This window comes from Vigna unguiculata, chromosome 1, assembly GCF_037176805.1.
Source record: "Vigna unguiculata cultivar grain cowpea cultivar isolate G323 ecotype 2 chromosome 1, ASM3717680v1, whole genome shotgun sequence".
NCBI classification, from domain to species: Eukaryota; Viridiplantae; Streptophyta; class Magnoliopsida; order Fabales; family Fabaceae; genus Vigna; species Vigna unguiculata.
Window position 1 is genome coordinate 24,437,368 of NC_140792.1, and position 20,080 is coordinate 24,457,447.

General features: G+C 33.8%; 1 protein-coding gene across 2 annotated transcripts; it reads right to left on the reverse strand.

Annotated features, from left to right (window-relative positions):
- Nucleotides 1-5,343: 5,343 nt before the first annotated feature.
- Nucleotides 5,344-19,179, reverse strand: LOC114177812 (DUF1997 family protein, putative (DUF1997)). 2 transcript variants are annotated; one of them, XM_028063368.2, is made up of 8 exons: nt 19,022-19,179; nt 18,821-18,911; nt 17,821-18,051; nt 17,127-17,235; nt 8,249-8,294; nt 7,715-7,800; nt 7,161-7,219; nt 5,344-5,766 (listed from the first exon to the last, which is right to left on the reverse strand). In XM_028063368.2, exons 1-8 carry the CDS (start codon nt 19,023-19,025, stop codon nt 5,655-5,657), a joined length of 738 nt encoding a protein of 245 aa, XP_027919169.1. In that variant the 5' UTR covers nt 19,026-19,179; the 3' UTR covers nt 5,344-5,654. The 2 variants fall into 2 exon arrangements, with proteins under 2 accessions (XP_027919169.1, XP_027919176.1); XM_028063375.2 differs by lacking the exon at nt 7,161-7,219.
- Nucleotides 19,180-20,080: the final 901 nt, after the last annotated feature.

The following is a 20,080-nucleotide window of genomic DNA, read 5'->3' on the forward strand; positions in this document are numbered from 1 at the left end:
TGTCAAAGGAAGTATTGTTTGGATCCTCTACATGAATCCAATCTGCTTGGATCAAAGCCTCCCAAAATAACTCTTGATCATTCAATTAAGTTACATAAAGATGTAGGGAAGCCACATGAAGATGTAGTAGCATACAAAACATTAATTCGAAAGTTACTTTACTTGAATACCACTAGACCAGACAAGCATCACGTTTGCCACTCAATTAATTAGCCAATTTCTAAATAAGCCATTGACACACTATCAAGTTTCTTAATAGTGAGATATCTTAAAAACAACCTAGGTAAAGGATTATTCTTTCCAAGAAAATAAGAAATTCAACTATTAGGATTCTTTGATGCAGACTGGGTTGGTTGTCTTTACTCTTGAAAGTCCATTTCAGGATATTGCTTATTTTTTGTTCATCATTAATTTCTTGGAAAGCAAAGAAGCAACATACAATGTCAAGATCCTCCTTTGAAGCTGAGTATAGGGCACTCTCTACTATTGATTATAAGTTACAATGGTTGTTATTTCTTTTATATGACCTACACATCATTTGTTCTAGAGTGCATGCCCTTTGTTATGATAATCAAAGTGTCCTACGCATTGCCGCTAACCTTGGTTTTCATGAGAGAACAAAGCACTTAGAGATTGATTATCACTTTGTTTGAACCAAGCTTCAAGAGGGAGACCTACGTTTACTATCAATTTCATCTAAAGAGAACCTAACTGATTCTTTTTACAAAAGCATTACCTCCTATAGTCTTCACACCATTCATTTCCAAGTTGGGCATTATTGACATTTACCATGCTCCATCTCATAAGGATTTTAATTTATAAAAACAATGAAACAACAAATACATTTCACAAGGATAATATTGAGTTTTCATATGAAGCACTAAATATGTCAACTCAACTGCTGAAAAAACAATCATATCATCCCTATAAAATCTTTTCTACTCTCCATAATGACCTTTAACAACCACACCAGACAATAGGCTGGAGAGGAGAAAAAGAAGCATCACTTAGAGTAGGGTTTTTTATTTTACACCTTTCTTTTGTTATAAATAAAAAAACTTTGGTCATTGTTGTAACATCCCATTTAATAGTCATAAACTACTTAACACAACATTATATATTGATAATGTAAAGCAGATAGTGGAACGAGTGTATAAAAACATATATACATATACATACATACATACATACATATATATATATATATATATATATATAGTTTTCAAAGTTAATTATATTAAAAGTTTACTAGTATAAAAGATGATTTCACTTTCTTTAATAAGTTTCAGTTTCAAGAAAAACGAAATTTTCAATAACATTGTGACATTTTTTAAAATATTTGTAACTTTTTATGCTTTAGTTCTAAAATAATCTAAGTCTAATTTTTGCAACCAAGTATTAGGTTTTGGTTATTAGGTTTTAAAAATGTCATCCAATTTTGAAAATTTTATCCACAAGGTTTAGGGTTCAGGGTTAAACTGAACCCTAATCCTCGAAACTAGATAAAAACTAGATCATGCCCTTCTATTGGGTGGACTCACTATTGCCCATGACAGGAGTATCCTAACCTCCATTTTCCTCTACTCACACAATTAAGTGATCATTGCAAAATAGATAACATAAAACATATACACAGAACAAGCAAAAAGGTAAGCTAATGTATACAAAAATGAGAAAATCAGAATTCAAAGGCAATCACATTCACCAATAAACACAAAATACATATGCAAAGAGAATGAATGACTTTAAACTCAATTATCCGAATATATACATTTAACATCAGACTCATGGTGATGTGCACTTGTGGTGGTTTCCAAACTCTGCAGAGTTTGACCTTAAGGGGTTATCACCCAACCACTTATAAGGTAAGCCCCATTCGCGCCTATGACCTGATCAAGTCCAGTGGCTAGGACCTCATGTATCTCCTCACGACATAACGTACTCTACTTTATTTGAGTGTGAACAGTTATTAGAGACAGGATATCACCATAAAGAATGCTTATGCTAATGCATACACTAAAATTCTTCCCCTTAGAATTCCTGCATGAAATTCCATCATTCACATCTCATTCCATTCTATCAGTAACACAATAATATGTATTTATCATCATCAATTATATACAGAAAACATAAGAAAATCCTTAAATTTCAAATTGTAAAATATTTGTGCAGAACCTGGAACACTCACCCAGTGAACCTATCATGTCGTTGCGCGACACACACGTTTCAACTAGCGATCAAGTGGTTCACCCAAAGAGTGTCTCATTGGGAGTTCAGGGAATTAAATCCCCAATAAATCGCCTAATAAGGAGTTCAGTGAATTAAATCCCCAATAAACCTCCCAGTAAGAAATACTAGCCTAGCGAAGCAAGAATTAGAGATATCCCTGTTTTGAAAGTCGCCCAACAAGAATTACTCGCCCAATGACTCCCATATCAAGGTTATCCTTGATTCATAATTCACCCAACAAGTATTTACTTGCCCAATTCGGTCAACACATGATGAGGTGCACTTCGCGTAGAATCGTCGGAATAACGATCCAATTGGTGGAAATCCTTTGTGAAACCTCTAATCTTCAATCTATCTAAGAAGTTTGAAGATTCGCAAAGCGAAAGACTTAAATCCTCTCGGTTAAAGGACGATTCTCTCTCATTCCAGTGGGGAAGTCTCACTTGGATTCTCACTACAACTCTACCTTTAAGAAGGATAGTCACCTACAAAGGCTGCCAAAACAGTGAGTTTCCAAAGCAAAGAAAGCCAGGAAAGTCAAGTGCTTCCACGAAATAATAGCAAATCAAAAAATCAAGAAAAGCTTAAATCTAAAACTGGATACATCAACTGATAGAGTAACTGGACATACTCAAATGAATAAGCAAGGAGACAAACAAGAAAAATAAGTTATAACAAGAATGGTTGGCACACAAAAAGAACCTAAGGAGTAGGTCTAGAATATGATTAACAAAACCAAAATCAAACAAGACTAGAAAACAAGTTGAATCATGAACATATGCAATTAAAATTGAAGAGGGCAGTAGTAACTTTGTGAGTTGTGCTACACTCTTAGCACACTAAGGAATCAAAGAATTTGATATTCCAACAACAATTTTCATTCTATTTTTAGATTCTTTTTCCCATCCTACTTCTTTTTCACTTATTTTTCTTTCAATTCAACTCTCAATGATCTTTTGATAGCAGCTCACAATAGTTTCAGTTTTCCAATTCCAATTCAATCTAATAATTGAACATGACAGATTTCAAAATTGATTCAACTAAAAAACAATGTTGAAAAGCACACTAGGAAATAAGTAAATCTCGGATAGTGTTGTGCAGAAACATTACTATGGTCAATTGAATAATTGAGACTGTCAAACAACACAACGTCCAATTATAAACAATTCAAATTCATGTAACAAATGAATCAACCAAAATCAGAATAGAACCATGAATCAAAACTTCAATCAAGACTTCACAAAGGATCAGAATCTCAAATAGTGCAATAAACTCAATTTATGTAGCAGATTTTCACTCTAACATTTGGCCAGACAGGAACAACATTGTGATTCAATTTCAACACAGGAGTCTATCACAACAAAGACTGCAAGGCAAAACACAACTAGGACAAACATACACTGCACTCAAGGTATGCATCAAATCTTAATAATGCCAAACACTAGGCTAATCACAAAAAACAAGAAAATGTGATGTAGCTTTTAAAGAATATACACGAATGCAGTTTGTAATTCAGATTCAAATAGCCACAAAGACCAATCAAGATTTTCAAAATCTGGATATGATTCAATCATATAGTACAATCTAAATTGCAGAAAGAAACTCAATAAAACTTGTTCATGCTCAAACAGAATGATACAACACCAAACTCAATCAAATATACTAGGCCAACAACAAACAAGTTACCACATAACCAAAATTTAGTTCTTTGTGAAGGAATACAACCCCAAATTATAATTTAGATACAAATTCATACCTCACAAACATCAATGAACACTTCAAATTCACTAGTTAAACTCAATTGAAATCATGAAGGACTAATAATTTCACAATTTCCACAAATCAAATTAGTCTAACTAGCTTCCCTTACCTTTAGATGACTCAGCGACCTAGAGTACCAAAAATCTCCTTTTCACTGACAAATCAATCTAGGAACCACATAAACATTATCAGGGAACATCATTAGAACCATTGATCATCAGAGATTCTCAAGGAAAACTCAAAATTCACATGCAAGCTTTAAGAGAAGTTGACAAAGAAAAGAGCATAAACACGACTTACTCAATTTAGAAAACTGATCGGACAAACGTGAAGATCTCGCTGCAATTATCACTCTCACGATCTTCGATCTTCAAAAAGATGAGCTTACGATGAGAGGCTTTAGAGATAAGTAAGAGAGTTCTAGAAGGATGTATTTTAGAGAGATCAAATGATTTCTAAATAATGAAATTCTTTTATGAAATTTTTATTTATATGTAAATTTTTTATTATTAAAATAAAATAGGATTATTATTTTAAAATATTGTAACTCTTAAAATAAGATTTTCTAGGTTCTCATAATTGTAATATGATTTTCTTATTAGATATGAATGAAATTCTTCTTTCTTTTCTTCCTTATGTTTCATATGTCTTAAAAGAGTGTACAAAAATTTTATAGCAAATAAGATAATCGATTGTAACTCATTCTCCGTTGTATCTATAATTTCATAGAAAAAAATGATTTTCAAGTTGAGAAAAAAAAGTTGATACACTGTATTTCCACCGCTTATGTTACATCTAGTTTGTCATGTTACTCGACGACTCATTTCGTTTTCACATTTTATTTTCAATATTTTGTTTCACTATTATTAAAAATTACTTTTTATCTCGCTCTTCTTAAATTGACTCATGGATTGTCTATTAGAAAATTAAATATTTAAAGTTATAATTTGGTCTATTTTTTTAATAGTTGAGTATTGTCTACCAAAGAATTCAATGTAGTATTGATGTGACGCTGAGATAAATTATTGAATAAAAATAATAAATTAATCTATAATTTATTTTTAATATATAAATGTTGTAATTGAGTGTAGGATGAAAATGACGTTGCTATCATCTTCACATGGTATAAATGCCAATTTCATCCATTTAATAGAAGAAAAAACAGTCATATCTTTTTTAAAAAAAGCCAAATTAAAATTTCAATAATGGTGGATAAAATTTGAAAAATTACTGGACTAAAATTTGAATAAAACTACAAGAAAAGTTAAGAGACTTGATTAATACAACTAAAATCCTAAAAACCAAAATCTCAATCCTGATACTTGAGTTAAGAAATACAATTGTCTCACTAAATTTTGTAAACTTTTACCATTTGTCATTTATATACTGATATTCATTATGGTTGTATCTTTGCATCTCACTGGTGTTAAGCTAGCCATAATGCTTAGGAGGTAGATAGAATGTATTGTGATAATGTTAAATAAAAGAAACAGAGAAAGAGAAACTGTTACTAACTAGAAGTGTATTGTTTACATGGACACAGATTTCAACCAAGGGTCTCTCAGAAATCTATATTCTTTCTCCTTTTCCCAGAAACATCAACTGTTCTTCCTCTCTCTCTGTTGTCTGTATCCAAAAATTGTGTACATGCAACTTCTCTATACCTAGAATCCTGATTTAAGAGAGTATGATTGCTTTTCAACCCAGGCATCATAATCTTGTAGCATCTGCTGTAGTAGCAGTGGCACCAACTTGTCCACCAAAGCCTGCATCATTCTGTTGCATAGCCAAAAGAGATTAATCATCCTAAACAAAATGGAGAGTTACTAATTTTTTCTTCAAAGTTATAGACAAGGGTAAGAACATACTTTGAGTACAAGGTGAAGACATGCAGAAAAGAAGAAAAAAAAAAACCACATCCTTCTATTTGCATGCTCACTTTCTTATATGAGTACTTATTCAAAAGGTTCTTACAAAATGAAACTTATTCATAAGTTTTAATACTAAAGCATATTGAAATAAGCTAAACTAAGTTATAAACCACTTAAATTAGCATAAATAGGACCCTAAATTCATCCTCTAAAAGAAATGATTTAACCCAAAGCATAAACAAATTGAATGGCAGATACACAACGTTGAAAAGAAGAGCTATTCACCAAAATCCCAGGAGATTTAAATTCTTGTCACTTTAAACCTCAATCTGTAATTTCTCATTTAAATCCAAATTACAAAATTGGTTCTGCCATAAGGCTACAGGTTTTGTAACCCAGAGAGACAACCAATATCTACTGTAAGTTAACTGCAGAATATGACAGCAATCACCTTGCATAAACTGAGTTCTTATTTATCATTTATGTCAAAACAGAATCCATAGCAAAAATAAAAATCTAAAAATAAAACTCTCAAATCCATAAAAAAATTGAATAATTTAGGAAACAAGCATAGCCTAATCTAGGAAACAAGTCACCGAGATTGCTTGCTTCATATGTTAGTGATAAAACCAAGATACAACAACCATACAAAATTACAACCAATATGAATAAAATCTGAAACTTTCTTGACAAAATAAAATCTAAAACTTCTTAAAATATCTCGACAAGAACTTTTGTGCACATCCAGAGAATCACTTGGAATTCAATCTCAACATTTACATTATCTAATATCATAAATTGTAAAGTCAAAACTGAAATTAGGATTGTTCAACTTAGCAGATTAGAAAGACTATTGAGGTGAAAAGTTTACGTGAAGATAGACCACTATGGTTTGAGAAAAGTTCAAAGGATACATCATAGAAAAAAAGTGAGGAGGAGAAACTAAGCCATCAATCAGAAAAATAGTGTTTGATGATTTTCCTTAAATTTAGTCAACAAAAAACTCATCAGACTGCAATACAGTGTCCTACCCGTCATCTAAACTATGTATTCCAGTGTTCTAGAACCTTTCAATTTCCACTTAGTTGCTTTTGAATATATTCCTCATTCACATGAAGTACATAGACCTTAGTGAAAGACATAATAAAAAGGGTTTTGCATGTCATTTATAGCCAGCAATAGTTGGTAATTTAAATTGCGAATCTACATGCAACAGACACTTTATGTACAAATATATCGTAAGACAACTTGACTATGCAGAGTAAACAATCTAAAAGCAAAAAATTAAAAGTAACTAACATATTTCCCGGACCCTCAACAGCAGAAGTAGGCATCATGGTAAATGGTTGTGTGTAGATCTGCAGACAGAGATCTTAATTTTAATGATGAGAAGCAAACACAAAAATGAGTTATGTCAAACTGAATTGATGCTAATATAGTAATGGCTACTAATTTTGATCAAAATCAGTGACCTTTAGTATGCCAATACGCAGCTTCAAAAAAAGAACTAGCAAGGATTACGTTGGAGTTAGTTGGACTCCCACATTATGTAGAAATGAACAGTTGAACGTTATATAATTGAGAAAGAATGAATCTATCAACTCAATTCATAAGTTTTTAGAAAAGAAACAAACCAAAAATTTCACTTTGACAATAAAATTCAACTGAATACCTGAACTTTTCTTACTCTTAAGGCTACAATATAATTTACATGAAGTAAGGCAATTCATGACTTCATAGTCCTTGAAAACAATAACATACATGATTACCACTCTTATATCCAGGAAAAGCGAAACAAATATGAATGCTACAGTATATGTAATATGTATATACTTTATGAGGATAAGACAAACCTCAAGTGTGAGATTTAACTTAACATCAACTTCTAAATATGATTCGGCACCAGCACCACCCCATTTCATGTGGTTTACCATGAATGCTGCAAAAAGGAGAAGTTATTAACAAATTACAATGACAGTTGTTAAAAGCACTGAAAAAACCAAAAAGTCTCACGAAACATGCATCGCATATAAACTTGAATTCAGCAGAAAATTGTGATGAAAGACTAGCAATTAAAAAGTTAATAATTTTAAGGGTTCTCAAGTAAACTTCTCCAGATATCCGGATAAATTGCATTATTTTCTCCCTGTGTACCCAAAGTCGTTTACAGTATTCAGCACCAGGTGATGGAGAATATTACCCTTAATATATGGGCTATGCAACGAGGAGAACGAAACATTTTTCTCTCTATTATACGGAAGACTGATAAATTTCTTTGCACAAGGCTTTTTTTCGACAGAAAATAAAATTTTTTTATGCTTCAATTTAACAAAGGGGGGATTTATAAAACTAGGTACAACTACGCACACAGTGTACATTGTAAATACCTGAAAAGTGGCGGTTTTGCTCTTTCACAACTTCTGAACCTTCAAACTGTGAATAATAAAGTATGAAACAATTAAAATGGGATGAGTAACAAAAGGAATATTACAAAGACTCATGTTCAATCAAACTAAGGTTTATATACATGTATTAAATCTCAGGGCATTGATTAAAGCTGGAAAAAATAGGATAGTAGCTAAATAGAATTGAGAGAAAATGATCAATTTTATTGATTAAAAGATTGTTACATAAACTCTCAAATAACCTCACACTACCCTTCTAGAGAACTCATATCTCAAAACTCTTTTGTTTTGTTTGTAACGTTTATCAATTAGTATATACACATGTCTTTCTGTTATTAAAAACAACATAGGAACCTTTAAAACTTTACATGGATAAGAATGCAGTAGATATGCTTACGAAAGTGCTGACTACAGAAAAGCTAGAGTTGTGCAAAGACATTGTTGGAATGAATGTTAGATAATGACATCCTAGACGTAGCTGGAGGGGAGGAATTGTTGTATAGTTCCACTACATCTAAAATGAAACCAATGGAAGAGTCTCATCAATTTTTGTTGAATCCATGGTCTTGGAGACAACACTTCAACGGTAATATTTCTTTTCCAACTGACTCCACTGTGGATAAAGCAACACACTTCGACATCCTTGATTGCTAAGACACGACTCCACCTGCAAAAGTGTATATGTAACCTGATGTCAATTTTCTACCATCAAGAACTCCAGCCATATCAGCATCTACATAACCTATAGGATTGGCTCAACTTCCTGTAACACAAACACGTCTTAGACGTGCCTTTAAGATACTTAAAAATCTATTCAACTTCTTTACAATGATCCTTTCCAGGATTTGAAAGGCATTTGCTCACTACTCCAACAATATGAGTTATATCTGGTCTCGTTCACACCATCACATCCATCAAACCAACCACTAAGCAGTAAGGAATTGTTATCATTTCATCCATCTTCTTTTTAGAATAGAGACACAAACTCTTAGATTGAATTGATTAGCCAATGGTTAGCTTACTAGCTTGATATTCTACATGTATAACCCATGAATCACTCGTTTAACATACTTCTCTTGTGATAGCCACAACTTGCATACTTTTCCTTCATATGTTTTTTTCTTTATTGCATCCTAACCAAGTATCACCATGTCATCCATGTACAGTAGCAATGGAACAAAGGCTCCTCTTGAGAATTTTTCGAAGTAGACACATTGCTTTACAATTATTCTCTTATCCTTGACTCGTGAAAGACTCGAATATCTTATAGCATTACCTTGAAGCTTGCTTAAGGTCGTATAAACTCTTCTTGAATTTCCATACAAGGTTCTCCTTTTCTAAAACCTCAAAACATCAAGTATACTTCTTCATCAAGTCACCATGAATGAATGCAGTTTTCACATCATTTCAAACTAACAATCAATCCGAGCATGACAAGTATCAATGTCATTTTTAACCCCTATGAGAAGTGTTAGAAGTGGGCTTTAAGCCTAACTCAACCTCACAAAACCAATTTTCTAAGATGAGGTTTGCACCTCACTTATATAATATGAAACTGCCTATGTGGGACTTCCAACACACCCCCTCACGCCGAGGTATATACATCTCGTGTGTGGGACTAGAAATTAATGGATGATCCGTTAGCGGCCCGATAGCGGGTAGAATAGAATGTCCAAGGAATCTCATTAGAATAGGCCTTTTTTTTTAAACGATGGCTCTAATACTATATTAGAAGTGGGCTTTAAGCCTAACTCAACCCCACAAAACCGGCTTGTAAGGTGAGGATTGCACCCACTTATATATTGTGAATTGGTCTTATCTCTAGTCGATTTGGGACTTCCAACAAGAAGATTTCATAAAAATCAATTGGAAGAATCCTTTAACCGCTAGTCACCTTATGTACTTTTTGACCTTTCCACTACTATCTTTAATCTTGCAAACCCATTTATTCCTTAGCACCTTCTTTTCTGTAGGGATCTTAGCTAAGTCATATGTCTGATTATTCTACAAAACAATCCATCTAGTCACACATAGTATGCAACCATTTCTCTATGTTTGGATAAGACAACACTTTTTGGAATCCTTTTGTTTCTCCATTTTCGATGAGAAGAATGTATTGTGATTCTAGATACGTCTTTTAGAACTCTACTTCTCTTTTATCTCCGTAATTGAGGCTCATTAGGTTTTGAGGTGTACATGGTAGTCATGTTAATTGGAAGAATCCTTTAACCGCTAGTCACCTTATGTACCTTTTGACCTTTCCACTACTATCTTTAATCTTGCAAACCCATTTATTCCTTAGCACCTTCTTTTCTGTAGGGATCTTAGCTATGTCATATGTCTCATTATTCTACAAAACAATCCATCTCGTCACACATAGTATGCAACCATTTCTCTATGTTTGGATAAGGCAACACTTTTTTGAATCCTTTTGGTTCTCCATTTTCAGTGAGAAGAATGTATTGTGATTCTAGATACGTCTTTTAGAACTCTACTTCTCTTTTATCTCCGTAATTGAGGCTCATTAGGTTTTGAGGTGTACATGGTAGTCATGTTAATTGGAAGAATCCTTTAACTGCTAGTCACCTTATGTACCTTTTGACCTCTCCTCTACTATCTTTAATCTTGCAAACCCATTTATTCCTTAGCACCTTCTTTTCTGTAGGGATCTTAGCTAAGTCATATGTCTGATTATTCTACAAAACAATCCATCTCGTCACACATAGTATGCAACCATTTCTCTATGTTTGGATAAGACAACACTTTTTGGAATCCTTTTGTTTCTCCATTTTCGGTGAGAAGAATGTATTGTGATTCTAGATACGTGTTTTAGAACTCTACTTCTCTTTTATCTCCGTAATTGAGGCTCATTAGGTTTTGAGGTGTACATGGTAGTCATGTTGAATGCCATATCCCTTGCAATAGGCATTGAACACCTTAGAAGTATACTCTCCTCTCTCCTTTGTAGGCATTGAACTCCTTAGATGTATACTCTCCTCTGAGATAGTTGTCTAAACACAAACACGTCAACTTCTTTCCTACCTCACATTCTGCCATGGTATTAAATTGCAAGAACTTTTCTAATAGTTGATCCTTGGTCCTCAAAAAATACACAGAAACCTTTCTAAAAGTATCTATCATCAATAAAAGTTAGAAAATACATGTTACCATCTAGTGATTCCACCTTCAAGGGACCACATACAAAAAAGTAAACAAACTCAATAATTTTAATCTTCTTACAGATAAGGAGCTGAAACAAATTCTTCGTTGTTTACCATACAAACAATTATTACAAAGATGTCTTGTCATATCCTTGATAGTGATCAACTATTTATTCATCAAGGTTGACAAACCTTTCTCACTCATGTGACAAATTCTTTGGTGCCACAAATCCTACTACTATTGTTCCGCTGTGTTAGATATTGTTTGATATTATTAAGATATTGTTAGATATTGATAACCACAATATCAAACAATATCTTCTATTTAATCTTTTTATTTTCAGTTACTCTTTTTACTTGTACCTCTCTCTATTATAAATAGATTACCCTATGTGTGGTTTATACACAAGGGAGATTAATCTCAATCCCTATTTTCTTTATTCTCAACATGGTATCTAGAGCTTAAGGTTTTTTTTCGCTATCGCTGCCTCCGCCTCTGCCGCCACCGCCGCTGCTGCCACCGGAGCCGCCGGCGCCACTGCCGGAACCGCCGCCGGAACCGCCGCCGGAGCTGTCGCCGGAGCCGCCACCACCGTTGCTGTTGAGTCGTCGTCGCCGGAGTGTTAGTTCTGACCGGCGCCCATTCAGTTCTGCTCGTCCCTCATGCGCCATTCGAAGCCGCGTCTCTTCTAGTTCTTCTATGGCATCTTCCGCTGCCTCTTTCAGTTCTGAAATCTCTTCTGTTTCATCCAATATACTTGTTATGTTTAACAAATTTCTCAAATGGTATAAGGATCAATAGTTTTCTAGTTCCACTGCCTCTGTTGCTCACAGAGGTACATCTTTTGTTGGTCTGACTCAATCTTCTTCTACTGGTCCTTGGGTTTTTGATTCAGGAGCCACTGATCATATTACTGGTAACAAATCTTTGTTCTCTTCTTTATCCTCTACTAGTCCTTTACCTTCTGTTACACTGGCTGATGGTTCTAGAGTCTCATCTCATGGTGTTGGCACTGTTAAACTTTTTCCTTCTTTAACCATTGATAATGTTCTTTATGTCCTTGGGTCTCCTTTTAACCTGTTGTCCATCAGTCGCCTAACTCGTTCTCTTGATTGTGTTGTTTCTTTTACCAACAATTCTGTCTGTTTACAGGACCGGAGTTCAAAACAGGTGATTGGCACAGGATATGAGTCTCATGGTCTTTATCATCTCCGTCCCTCTACACACGTTGGTGCAGTTATGGAGTCTCCCTCTCTTATTCATGCTCAGTTAGGTCATCCAAGCCTTGCCAAGTTACAACAGCTTGTCCCTGCCTTGTCCAAGTTGTCTCGTTTGGATTGTGAGTCGTGTCAATTAGGCAAGCATACTCGTACTTCTTATCCTCGTAGTGTCACACGTGATGCTTTGTCCCCTTTTGCCTTGGTTCACTCTGACATTTGGGGTCCTAGCCGCGTTAAGTCTACTTTAGGTTTTCAATACTTTGTTACTTTCATTGATGATTATTCCAGATGCACTTGGTTATTTTTAATGAAACATCGTTCGGAATTATTTCATATCTTTCAATCTTTTTTTAATGAAATTAAAACTCAGTTTGGTGTTTCTATTAGAGTTTTGCGTAGTGATAATGGTCGTGAATATCTTTCTCATTCTTTCAAACAATTTATGACTTCTCACGACATTCTGCATCAAACTTCTTCTGCTTATACCCCTCAACAAAATGGTGTAGCTGAACGTAAAAATAGACATCTTATGGAAACCACTCGCACTCTTTAGTTTCATGGCGAGGTTCCTGAACATTTATGGGGTGATGCCATTCTTACTGCCTGTTATCTCATTAATCGTATGCCTTCTTCGGTTTTAAAGAATAACATACCTCATTCCATTTTATTTCCTCATGAACCTCTTCATCCCTTACCTTTAAGAGTTTTCGGGTCTACATGTTTTGTTCATAATTTAGTCCTAGTCTTGACAAGCTTTCTCCTAGGTCACATAAGTGTGTTTTCTTAGGGTTTACAAAATCACAAAGAGGATACAAATGTTTTTCTCCTTTTCTTAACCGTTATTTTGTGTCTGCAGATGTCACCTTTAATGAGTTCTCCCTTTATTTTAAGAGTCAATCATCACCTCTGACTCCATCCAATCCTGACAACTCTTCTAATACCTTTAATGTTCTTATTGTTTGTGACCCTCTTACTGTGTCTTCTTCACCCTCGGTTCCTGCTCCATAGTCACCTGCTCCTCCACCACCTCTTCAGGTTTATAGTCGTCGTAATCGATCACAACCACCACCATGTGACTCCACTCCAGTGCCAACTACTTTGTCTCCTCCGGCTCTAACACTTGAGTCTGACCTTCCCATTGCCCTCCGAAAAGGTATGCGTTCTACCCGTAATCCCTCTCCCCATTATATTGCTTTGAGTTATCATCGATTGTCATTACCTTTTTATACATGTCTTTCCTCTCTTTCTTCTGTGACCATTCCAAAAACTGTCTGTGACGCTTTAGCCCATCCTGGTTGGCGTCAGGCCATGACAGATGAATTAAGTGCTCTTTATAACAGTGGAACTTGGGAACTGGTCCCGTTGCCGTCTGAGAAATCTGTTGTTGGTTGCAGGTGGGTGTTTGCTATCAAAGTTGGACCTGATGGTACTATTGATCGCCTCAAAGCTCGTCTTGTGGCCAAAGGTTATACTCAAATTTTTGGGTTGGATTATGGAGATACTTTTTCCCCCGTGGCAAAGATGACTTCTGTTCGTTTATTTATCGCCATGGCTGCTCTTCAAAAATGGCCTCTCTATCAACTAGATGTTAAAAATGCTTTCCTCAATGGTGATTTGCAAGAAGAAATCTATATGGAGAAACCTCCTGGATTTGTTGCTCAGAGGGAGTCTTCTGGGATGGTATGTCGTCTTCGCAAATCCCTATATAGCCTAAAACAATCTCCTAGGGCTTGGTTTGGAAAGTTTAGCAATGTTGTTCAGCAATTTGGTATGACTCGTTGTGAAACAGATCATTCTGTCTTTTATCAACACTCGAGTGCTGGATGTGTTTACTTGATAGTATATGTTGATGACATCGTTCTTACAGGGAGTAACAACCATGGCATCTCTCAGTTGAAACAACATATCTGTCACCATTTTCAGACCAAAGATCTTGGCAAACTCAGATATTTCTTGGGTATTGAGGTGGCACAGTCTAATGATGGTATTGTTATATCTCAGAGAAAGTATGCCATGGATATTCTAGAGGAAACTGGGTTGATGAGTTCAAAGTCTGTTGATACACCCATGGATCCCAATACTAAACTTCTACCAAATCAGGGGGAGCCTATATCTGATCCTGAGCAGTATGGAAGATTAGTTGAAAAATTAAATTATCTTACCGTTACTCGTCCTGACATTTCTTTTGCAGTCAGTGTGGTAAGCCAATTTCTTAATTCCCCATATGAAGATCATTGGAATGCAGTCATTCGTATCTTGAAGTATATTAAAAGATCCCCTGGAAAAGGATTGTTATATGGTTCTAATAACCATTCAAGAGTTGTTTGCTATTCAGATGCTGATTGGGCAGGATCTCCTTCTGATAGAAGATCTACATCTGGGTATTGTGCCTCCATTGGTGGTAACTTGATCTCGTGGAAAAGTAAGAAACAGAGTGTTGTAGCAAGATCCAGTGCAGAAGCAGAATATAGAGCTATGGCCTCAGTTGCTTGTGAACTTGTTTGGCTCAAGCAATTGCTTCAAGAGTTACAATTTGGAGATGTTACTCAAATGACACTTGTGTGTGACAATCAAGCTGCTCTTCATATTAGCTCTAATCCTGTCTTTCATGAGAGCACCAAACACATTGAGATTGATTGTCATTTCATTCGAGAAAAGGTTTTGTTTGGAGACATCAAGACTGAATTTGTTAACTCAAGTGATCAGTTAGCAGATATTTTTACTAAGTCTTTACGGGGGCCTAGAATTAATTATATTTGTAACAAGCTTAGCACATACAATTTGTATGCTCCAGCTTGAGGGGGAGTGTTAGATATTGTTTGATATTATTAAGATATTGTTAGATATTGATAACCACAATATCAAACAATATCTTCTATTTAATCTTTTTATTTTCAGTTACTCTTTTTACTTGTACCTCTCTCTATTATAAATAGATTACCCTATGTGTGGTTTATACACAAGGGAGATTAATCTCAATCCCTATTTTCTTTATTCTCAACACGCTGCATTAATGCATTCTGAGTTGATCATTACTCGAGTTTTGCATAAGCTACGATAAAGTTTTCCATGAGCAAGAACAATAACTCCTTAAGAGAAGATTGTCACAAGAACTTTCAAATAATTTCAACGGACGCTCAAGTACCTCTTGTTGGGAAAAATGGGATAATAGCATAAATAAAACTGAGAGAAAACAATCAACTTATGTGTAAAAGATTGTTACAAAAACTCTCAAATAATTTCACACTACCTTTATATACAACTCATCTCTCAAAACTCTCTTTTGTTCTGTTTTTAATGTTTTAAAGTTTCCTAGTTGTTTTCATCAACCACATTAAAAGAAATGTATATATAGTAATTATAAATAATTTAAACCACTCATGAGTATAGCTATCTTCCTAACTTTTAGTGCATGAAATGGTCAATAAAAAACTTTGGCTTCAGTGTAAATGGATGCACCGATACTTTAATTTGTGCCACGTCTCCGTGTATGATACATATCTATATAAGATACTTTAGAATACTTCACCGATACTTACCAATGAAGTATCTAATCTATAAAACAATAATACTTTTATGATGACAATAATTTATAATTTTTTATTTTGACAATGTTTAATACATATAATTTTAATTTGGATTTACACAATAGCAATCATATATTTATCATATTTAAGATTTTTTGTATATTTTTCGATATGTATATATAACGTACCATATCATATTATTTTTACAATTAGCGTATTGACATATCAGATATGTGTCGTATTCAATACACGTATTGTATCCATGCATCATAACTATGCAACAATTAACAAGCGTGCTTGAGGAATATTATTGACTAAAGTTTTCAAAAGGGGCTTACAAACTAGATATTAAGAAACTTTACTATTTGGTTTGTATTTCATTTACTCTCTCTCACACAGCACTAGTGGACACCAATATCAAGCACTTCCTCACAAACACTATTTGATAACAACTAGAAAATTTACTTTAAGAAATCCAGTTGTTGAGCTACACTTGTTTAACATATTCACTCATACTATTTTATAATATGGGAGTAGATAGTGCAAAAACGTTGTTGGGTCTTTCACACATGTATAAGATAAGAGGGGCAAGGGTGCATAAAGAGAAGTGTTGGCCGAGGTTTATAAGAGAAGAATTACAAATGTATCATGTGACAACAATGTAATGGAGAGGGGAATTGACAAATGATGGGGAGAGGGAGACACAGAAGGAAATATGAAAATGGAGAGGGAAAATAATGGAGAGGCACAACAAAATTTTAGGAATGAATTGGTGGCTTAGGCAAGGAGGGCAGAATCTATGTATTAGCCCATGTTATCTCTTATTGCTTTGTTTCTATTGTCGGTTGAGTTTCAGTTTACTGAAAAGAAGTCGAAAAATTAAAGCTTACAATTACATCATGATCAAAACATTTTTGTTATTTTTGGGTTGAGGAGGACGAGGGATCACACCTTACAAGAAAGCATCTCAACCAAGCAATCTTCATCCGTTGAGGTAACTCGAAGATCTAGCAATGGGGCAGCTTCAAAGTTTAAAAATTGAAGTTTAGGCAGTTCACATCTACACATTCAAGAATAATAATTTGATTACAGATGTATACTTCTGTACAACCCAAGTCCAGTAAGATATTTGCCGTAGTTTATAAAAACGTTTACAAAAGAAGTACTTGCTTTCTAAAATCAACAGTTTCTGACTGTTCGTTAGATAATCATAACCTGCATATTATAAGGAATAGCATTTTTAAACCGATTTTGAATTAGTGCAACTGATTCTATCAGCTGAACCATTTCATTTTAAGTGTAGTTCAGTATAAGCACCTAAATTTAAGAAACAGCTCTACTTTCTTATGAACTCATGAAAATCAACTAATTATCTGCATATGTTCTTCAGTAACACAAAATACTTCAATAATTTATGAAAAATATATTAATTTTGAGTAGTTTCCCTTGGAGAAAAATTCAACTCGACCTATTCTGTTCATTTGTATTGTCAGTGCCCAATATGGCAATATAATTTGGTAAGCATAATAACCTGCACTCTGGCCCTTGACGTGACTCTAATTTTATGTCACAACAATATTTGCATTAGCCAAAACATTGGAAGAACAACTCAAGCCACCAAAACAGAATTAAGGAGGCGGCAAACCTGTATGTGTTGCCATCAATAGATTGAAATGATTGCAAGGCCTTTGTGTTCAAAACGGCTGCAATTCCACTTGGGTGGCTCAGAAATTCACTGATGTGATATTTCTTCCCTCCAAAATCATCACTATATGTTGGAAGTCTGATTCTCTCCTTTTTCGCAGCAAACAAATTTGCCCTCTTTGAATTTGAATTCAAGGAAGCTACTGCCTTCCCCTTGAGGTCTATTTTCTTCCTAAAAATTCAAATTCATGGCCGAAAAACTAACTATTCTTAGCAAATTTGAAGGTTCAAAACAAACCCAACCTAAAGAAAAAGATAAAAGAAAAACAAATTACCCTAATACCTCTAGTGGTTTCTTGAGATTACACATATTCGTCTTTTTAACCCCTATAGTATCCCCTTCCATAGGTGTTTGTAATACATTATAGTGAGAAGTATCAAGAAAACATTACACACTTCTCTAAAAGAAGTTATTGTAAACATTACACACTTCTCTAAAAGAAGTTATTGTAAACATTAAAAAAATAGAGATATGGTGGGCAATTTGAAGAAGTCTCATGAAATGTGAGTGAAATTTGCTCTTAAAATTAAACAAACAAATGCTTCTCTAATCTCTTTCATAAAGCACAAACAAAAAGTGCTACAACTAGATCTCACCAATAAACAAACACTCATAGAAAGGGAAGACTATCCTTCAAGCAAGTTCACCCAACTTAACCCGAATCATTTGAAGCTTGTTGTGTTTTATGGTCACTGATATAACTAAGAAAGGAAAAGAAAACATGTACATGCAATACCCACAACCATATAGATACCTTCTATCACTCATATTATTACTACCTCCGTTCTCATCATAGGAAAAAAAAATAACCAAAATTCACATAATAAATTATATTTAATTTTCCTAATTTCTTAGTATTTTTCCTAAATTGTCTTTACGAATGAAAAGTGAGTTTTAAATTCATTATGGAACCAGTAACAAGTTAATTACGCTAACTAACCCGTTGATAAATTGTTGCATCGTGGGGAATGAACGTGTGGCCCAGAGTTGTTCGTGTCCGAAACATTTGTTGCTCAAAAGGATTGCTTTTGCTGCAAAATGAAAGCAGGAGAGATTAATGGAACCAGAGAAAGAGAAGTTAGAATGGGAGTGTGTGGTTGCAGAGAAAAGGAGAAAAGGAAATGGGGGTTGGAGTAATCACCCATTTAAGTGTTGGTGGAAATGCTGAGAACGAAAAAGATTGAAGCGAAACAAAGCAGATTACGTTGGACTAAGCGCTGTTGTCAGTAACTGACAACTTTGACGGAAAGAAAGGTGATTAACCGGAAAATTGATGTCCCTGTTTGCATGAACAACACACATGATCAATTCTTTCCATTAATTATTAATCGTATATTAATTTAAGGTTAAAATGTTAAAATAATTTTTTATCTCAATTCTTATCAATTTTTTTAAATCGGTCTTAATTTCGTTTTAATATTTAAATAAATTTTTATTTTCTTCAATTTTTTTTAATTTGATTTATTGTTGCTAATACAGTTTTAATTATTAATTATGATGAAAAATGACGGTCACGTGTCACTTCCTATTCATTTTATATATATTTTTTAATTTTTTTAAATGTCCATGTGTCAATGTAATAACGTGTCACATGTAAAAGTCAATATTTATATTCAATTTAGTCCATATATTTATTATTTTTATTCAATTTAGTCCTAATTTTATTTAAAATTAAGCAATTTTGTCACTCTCGAAATTGGGATCAAATGTAATTTTTATATAAAAGTTATAATTTTTAAACTAATTATAACCCAAAACAAAAATATTTAATAAAAATGTATTTCAATATAAAAAGTAAATTTGATCTCAGAGAGGGACAAAATTAGTTCATGTTAAAAAAATTAGGACTATATTGAATATAAATAACGAATATAGGAACCAAATTAAATATAAAGCATTAGTTCTGACAGTGGCATACTATTGGGTTGACACGTGGACATATAAATTTTTTTAATATATATATATATATATAAATCAAAAAAATCACAAAGTGACACGTGACAATTATTGTTCATTACCGTTAATTCTTTAAACGGTGTTAACAAAAAAGAATCAAATTGAATAAAATTGACGAAAATTAAGAATATTTGAATAAACAAACAAAAGACTGATTTGACTTGACAAATATTAAGATAAAAAATATATTTTAACCTTAATTTAAATAATAATTACTAAATGTGTTAACTGTTTTAACCACTAG

Excerpts from the sequence above, each read along its gene's own strand:
- LOC114177812 (XM_028063368.2), bottom strand. Across the intron at positions 18,052-18,820 it reads ATGCAACAATTTATCAACGG|GAAGAAAATAGACCTCAAGG; the intron begins GTTAGTTAGCGT and ends TTGAATTTTTAG. Across the intron at positions 17,236-17,820 it reads ATTGATGGCAACACATACAG|ATGTGAACTGCCTAAACTTC; the intron begins GTTTGCCGCCTC and ends TTGAATGTGTAG.